At 35.1% G+C, this 6,992-nt stretch overlaps 1 protein-coding gene across 1 annotated transcript; it reads right to left on the reverse strand.

The window, feature by feature from the left end:
* Positions 1-259: 259 nt before the first annotated feature.
* LOC133876203 (pathogen-related protein-like) lies at positions 260-5,399 on the reverse strand. Its single transcript, XM_062314488.1, has 4 exons — positions 5,143-5,399; positions 4,931-5,063; positions 980-1,278; positions 260-388 (listed from the first exon to the last, which is right to left on the reverse strand). Exons 1-4 carry the CDS (start codon positions 5,293-5,295, stop codon positions 260-262), a joined length of 714 nt encoding a protein of 237 aa, XP_062170472.1. The 5' UTR covers positions 5,296-5,399.
* Positions 5,400-6,992: the final 1,593 nt, after the last annotated feature.

The raw sequence follows: 6,992 nt of genomic DNA on the forward strand, positions 1-6,992 counted from the left end.
AGGAATAGATAAATTTAATCATTTAATCAATACTTTAACATTTTCCCTCACGTGTGGGCTCAAATTCTATTTTAATAGGTGAGGCTCAACACGTGGAATATTTAATTGAAATTTAGGTGAACTTAGGACCTTTGACTTTGATACTATTTTGAAATTTGTGTATAAATATAAAACACAAGAACAAAAGCGGAAGCAATAAAGAGAAAAGAACATAAGAAATTACATGTGGTTCGGTGTTAGACACTTACATTCACCATTATTAATTAGCCTTAAAAGCTACATTAGAAGGGTGGGACTCCGAGATGGGTGGCCCCTTTAGAAGGCCTCCAAATAGCTCCGCTGGATCGAAGTAGATCTCCACCTCTTCTACCCTAAGAGATTCATCAACCTACCAAGGAATGCATATCGTAAAAAGCACATGATTTTTTTGTTTTATTTAGCCTAGTTTGTAGAAAAACTTTGTCGCTTTGTATTGAGCCAATTTGATATTTGAGTTTATTAAGATTTTAAATCTAATATACCTCTAACAATTTTTTGCTCAAGTAAATAACAAAATTAATGTGAAAAACTATTATACCATTTTCATTAAATAAAAAAGAAAGAAAGAAAGAAAAGAATTTCATATATTAAAAAGGAAAAAAATTAGAAGGGTGACTCATGCCCTAATAGGGGGTGGCCGTGAGCTGAGGTAGTCTCGGGGCCACGACGGCCACTTCTTTTAAAAAAAAAATTAAAAGAAGGGTATATTAATAGTATCTTCATTCTATTTTTGCTATTATTTGAGAGAAAAGAAACGTCTTAGAAAATTGATCAAATAGAAAACTTATATAATAAAATTCGAAAAAGCAGTTAGGGTTATTGGAATATATATATTTATAAATGTGTGTGTGAATAATATATATATATATATATATATATATATATATATATATATATATATATATATATATATATATATATATATATATATATTACGTACCTTGAGAGTGGCAAATCCAAAAAATTGAGCCATCTCTCCGGTGGGAGCATGTCCATTAAAGGGTCCCTCAAAGAAACCCCAGTGCCTGAACTTGAAAACAATTTCAGGAGGTCCAGTATAAACACGAAGCACTTCCCATGCAAACCCTCGAGGAAAAGCCGATCCAAAAATTTCATGAGACGATTCAAATGTCTCTTCTTCTGCTTTGTAGTACTGGAACTCCTTCGGCATACAACTCTTCAGTAAGGAATTGTAGGTCCCAAGCCTAATAGTTTCTTCCCCGGATAACCCCTCTCTTCCTGCAGTACGTACCACAATATGTCATACATTAATAACTTTTACTTTAATGTCAATGCCGGTGGCCGGCATGCCCACATGCAGACCAAGAAAGGTGCATCATAAAAACTTTAATTTAAACCCTAGGAATTTAGCTAAGAAAACACACACACACACGTAAGCATACAATCTAGTGAATATATATATATATATATATATTACACGTGAAAGATGTGGCATATATAACTTGTTGGAGAAAAGTTTCTGGAGTGTAAACATCCCTAAGAATAGTTCCTGGTGTTGGAAAAAAATTCTGAAGCTTCATGGTCTTGCTAGGAATTTTTCCTTCGGTTTGAAGTCGGAGATGGAGGACAAATTCATTTGTGGATGGATAATTGGCATTTTTTTGGTGCCTAAGTGCCTTGGCTGAGAATTTTGGTTTTAGAATCGTTTATGACTCCCTAAGCAACTTGGAAGCCAAGCTAAACTCTGTCCTAAAAAATAGAGTTTGGTGTTGGAGGCCAGCTCGATCTGAGGTTCTTGTAGATATACGAAGTAGACTCCCTGAAGTGCAAATTGGTGAAGTGGACAAGCCTATTTGGACTATTGCTCAATCCGTCACTTTTGTTAGTGCAGATACTTGGGATTATAGCCGGAAGAAGAAGGCTACTGTTAACTGGTGGCCTTTAGTTTGGCATCCTCATGCTATTCTGAAGCATGCTTTCATTCTTTGGTTAGCTATTCAGAATCGACTCACTACTGGAGATCGTATGCTGACTTGGGGTTTCAAGGGCGATATAAACTGTGTTTTCTACAGAAATGGCACTGAAAGCCGAGATCATTTGTTCTTCTTGTGTGGTTTTAGCTCACGGATATGGAAGACTTGTATGCAGTGGTGTAATATCCTGGATTTTCCTACTAATTGGATAGATCTGATTGAGGAATGACGCGGCAAATGGACTACTAAATCCATGTTTGAGGTTGTTTGCAGACTAGTTTTAAGCTTTGCCGTTTATGGAATCTGGAGGGCTAGAAATGAAATCAGATTTGGCAGCCATCCTAGAACTGAGGAACAGATTTTGAAGTTGATATTCCAGGAGGTTCAATGCCAGCTCTCTGGAAAAGGAAGGTTTAAGAAGAACTTGAAAAATATCAGGCCTTGTCTGAATTGGAATGTTGGATGTTAACATCCTAATTTAGTTCATGTTCTGTTTTGCTGGTTTTTGGAGTCCTCAGTTGTTTGTTTTTGAGTTAGTTTTGCTTGTAATGAGCTTTAATATATAGTTGGTGAACTGAGTTTGTACATTTGGTTCTTTGTTAATAATATTGTTCTACTTATTCATCAATATATATATATATATATATATATATATATATATATATATATATATATATATATATATATATATATAAAACTTGTTGGGCCAGCAAGCCTTGCTGGACTCCAGTCCACTCAGCATAGGGCTCAAGTATCCGAGCTTCGTTGTAATAGGCAAGTAATATCTCTTTCTCTGAACCTTCTCTCTTTCAGGCATAAAACTAGTGACGGGTGCCAGCACACCCCGGTTGGAGTAAAAGAAGAAAAATTATTTCTTAATCATTCATCCTTACTATGGCTAATGGCACCTACCACTTTTTAAAATAGCTCCATAGAAAATGCTGACTTCTTAAAATCGTTTCACTTTTTTGTTGAAAAAAAATTGAAATTTTGAGTAAGAATTCATGTCTTTTCTAATGGCCGACCACCTTTTCCTTTTTTTCTCTTCTTGTAAGATAAAAAGTCTGACTTTGCTTACAGACATAGAAAAATAAAACTTCAGTACTCCATACTTCTAGGCTCAAGTTACTACTAGGGTCAGGGGTAGATTAGAGGCTTTACAAGAAGACGGAGAAAAAAAAAAAAAAAAAAAAAAAAAAAAAAATCGTGCCAATCATGTGGTGAAAGCCAGGAAATGCATGAAAAAATAAAAGGAAAAATAAAAGAGAAATGCTACCTTATATACACTACAATCTCAAATTTGGATCCTCTCGGTTTCAAATGAGATGGAGAGCATCCATTTAGTTATAAATTAATGATATAATTATCTTTTTACATTTCATAAAAATGTGAAAAAGATAACTATGTCCATACGAAGGGGAGGATTCTGTTCCCTACAATCTCATTGCCATACCACTCGGTCCTACGTAGCATCGTAATTTTTTTTGTTTTTTTGTTTTTTTCTATCTTTTAAATTCCAAACGCATTGGGAGGGGAAATATTTTCCCTCCCAACGCGTTTTGCCTCTCCCTCTCTCTCCGAGAGAGAGAGAGGGAGAACAACCGGTTCTCCCTTTAACTTTTGCCGACCATTTTTCTTGCTGCAGAACAACCAATTCTCATTTTTCGCTAACCAATTCACTCGGAGACGAAGAGGAAATTTTGACATAGACAGGCCAAAAGAAGACAATGAGGTTGAAAAGAAGAAGACGAAGGCCATGAAAAAATCATATCAAAAGGAAGGCCTTTAAAATTTCCGAGAATGAGAGAGAATCTAAAAAAAATAGTAAAATCCTAAAAACCAAAATTCAGATCTAAAGGAAACCAGTGTAGAAGAAGAAAAAAAAAAGAAATGAAAAGAGAGAAAACCCACCTCTGTGGATTGCAGAGAATGAAGAAGAAAACATTTTAGAAGGAAAAGAGCTCTTTATTGTTGCAGTCCGAATCAGCTTTTTTGGTTTCTTTTTTCTTTAGAAAAAGATGAAGAAAAGAGGACAACATGAAGAAGGAAAGAGGCTTAATGCGTTGGGAGGGGAAATTCCAACACGTTTGGAATTCAAAGGAAAAAAGAAAAAATTAAAATGCCACTTAGGACCAAGTGGGATGGCAGTGGAATTGTGGTGTATAAGGTAACATTTCTCAAAATAAAAAGTTTGAAATAGACTTTGTAGAACCAATAAGTGCACAGTACATTATCAAAAAATAAAAAATAAAAAAAATAAGTGCACAGTAAAATAGAATATGCATAGAGATTAGAGATGGAAAGCTTTATACTCATTCTTCTTAGTTCTTATAGGATAAAGAAGTTCAAGAATCAAGACTTAAGTTAATGGGAAAAATTTCTACGCTGGCCTAGGTTCGCCTTCGCCACTGGTATAAAGTATCTAAATCTCTAGCAAAATTTCTTCTTTCTAGGTGTATAATCCAAATCCAACAAAGTTACAAATACCAAAAGTATGAACTTTTATTAACTTTTTTTTTTTTTAAAAAAAAAAAATTACTCTAAAGGTAATTACTTTAAATTATGTTTATCATATTTTTAATTTGGCCCCTTCTTATCACAATTATCTGGCTCCGCCACTGCATTAGACTAATTTAATCATAAGAGTATCTTCGATTCCCTAAAAGACCGATAGATTCCAATGACTACTTTCTCTATTTTGCAAGATATTCATCACCCGTCCGACCATCTAAAAATTGTTCTAATATATATAACTCATGAAGATCGACAAAATGATATGATTGAACTTGCATAAGAAGTTTGCATCACATGATTCAAATGTGGACAATAGAGTACGTTGTTTCCTCATCTATGGAAAATTTATACATCTTTTATCTTTTTGGTTATATTTAATATTAAAACTTGATGAAATAGATAAAGGATTAGAAGAGGTCGTGGTGGATGTTTTAATCAATTACCATTAACGAAGAGCTTGAACTTGTCAGGGTTTAAGGTCTTGCAGTCCTTCAAGCGGATCTTGTGTGAAACCTCCATCTCCCATGACTTGATAGCATTCTGAACTATTTCTTCCAGTGACCCTTTTGGCCATTCCTGCAAAGCAAGTAACAAGTAAATTAATGGAGGGAGAAAAATGAGAAAGAAGATATATTGAAGGCCATCATCCACGTACCTTAGTCCTGCCTTCTTCAAATAGCTTGTTGACGACATCATATGAAGGAGGGCCGCCATGCCTCCACTCAGTACTCTTCTCTCCCTCATCATATATGAAAGACCTGTACTTATCTCCCACCATTTTAGCTGCTGCAGCTTCTTCGCTTGCCATCTCAATTTAATTTATTAGATGATTTGATCTCTTTGTAACAATCAAGGAAGTTGAAGAGGTTTTTATAGAAGAAGATGGCATGTTAAGTTGATCCACACCTTCAATTATGATCACTACATTACATATATACCAACGCGCGTCATCAACCGACTATAGAATAATATATAGAAGGCCCCCAAATGGCAATATACAGTGGTGATACTACTATGATAGTATAGAGATTTTTATTTTATTTTTTTAAAAAAAAGCCCAATTATTATACACAACAATTAAGCAAAAAAAAAAAAAAAATGCAGTAAATCATCTCTCATAAGCGGTCTCTAGAACTCCCACCTAGAAAAGTCAATCAATTACCATTAAGAGGATTCTATTCCACTTAATACATCAAGCCTTAAGTTAACCCTAATGTGGTGTGTTTTAAGTGGCTAACACTTTTGTGTTTTTTAAGCGACTGATATAATCATGAAAAGTCACTTAAAACTAGGGATGTACATGTGAGTGCATCTATCCGCTATCCACTATTTGTATATGCAGATGTAGATGTGGTTAGCAAAAACCACTATCCGCATGTACAGATTTGGATACGGTTTTATGGTATGCAGATGCGGTTAACCACTAATCGCACCCGCATACCCTTTATATATAACATATATTTTTTATAGTTTATATATATTATAGCTAAGTATATATTCAACGTAACACAACGACATCAATATCCACTTATAAATGTGTTATATTTAGACAATTTATATTTTTTATGTTATGAATTATTTATTTGGTTTTTTTTTTTTTTTTTTATGTTGGATTTGTAATTTTTTTTTTTTTTTTAATGTTTATGTTTACTGGCTTTATTGTCATGTTCATTGAATCATGGATACAAAAAAGATAAGAATGTTTCTTATGAGCATTGATTATTATGAATATTTTGGGGTCGTATCCATCATCCCATTTTTTTCGGTTCTATATACTTTCGATGTTGCATTATATTTTCAAAACAAGCCCAAAAAACTAAAAATTGATCAAAATTATTTTTAAAAGCTTTTAAAATAGGTTCATTACCCATTTGCGGATAAAGGATAATAACCACACTTAATAACTGAAGTAACCATGCGGATGCCGATAGTTCAAAAAATGGTGCTAATGTGAATATTTAAAAGTTCTATTTGCATTTTGCCAATGTGGGTGCGAATATTGCAAATAACTGTATCCGCATATACATCCCTACTTAAAATAACTCACATCAATTGGTGTAAAATAAATATAAAGAGTAGTATAACTAGGGGTGTGCATGGGGCGGGGCGGGGCGGATTTCCGCCATTTTTCCCCCCGCCCCGCACCCCTGCGGGTTGAGGATTTTCCACCCGCAAACCGCACAAAAATTGGAAAATCTGTGTGGTGCGGGGTTATGCGGGGCGGGGTGATGCGGGGCGGGGGGTGCGGGTTGAGCGGGGTGGGGCGGGTTTTCGTGTGAAATCCTCTGAGCATCTCAGATTCTCAGCAACCAAACAGCAAACACAATACACATGTAGAAATCAAAAATAAAAACTGAAAAAGAAGCCACTAATACTAAGGTTTGAAAACAAGGGTTTCGATCTTGGACTGGAGCTGGTCCAATTCGATCTTCAACGCAGACGACAGCCACGCGGCAGCCCACACCTATCAACCTCTGAGCTCTCCATGGTCGCCGACTCACTGTT

This window comes from Alnus glutinosa, chromosome 8, assembly GCF_958979055.1.
Source record: "Alnus glutinosa chromosome 8, dhAlnGlut1.1, whole genome shotgun sequence".
NCBI lineage: Eukaryota > Viridiplantae > Streptophyta > Magnoliopsida > Fagales > Betulaceae > Alnus > Alnus glutinosa.

Coding starts and splice junctions, on each gene's coding strand:
- LOC133876203 (XM_062314488.1), bottom strand. CDS start 5,295: ATGGCAAGCGAAGAAGCTGCAGCAGCTAAAATGGTGGGAGATAAGTAC. Junction 1,279..4,930: donor GTTCAAGCTCTTCGTTAATG/GTAATTGATTAA, acceptor TACGTACTGCAG/GAAGAGAGGGGTTATCCGGG. Junction 389..979: donor TTGGATTTGCCACTCTCAAG/GTACGTAATATA, acceptor ATTCCTTGGTAG/GTTGATGAATCTCTTAGGGT.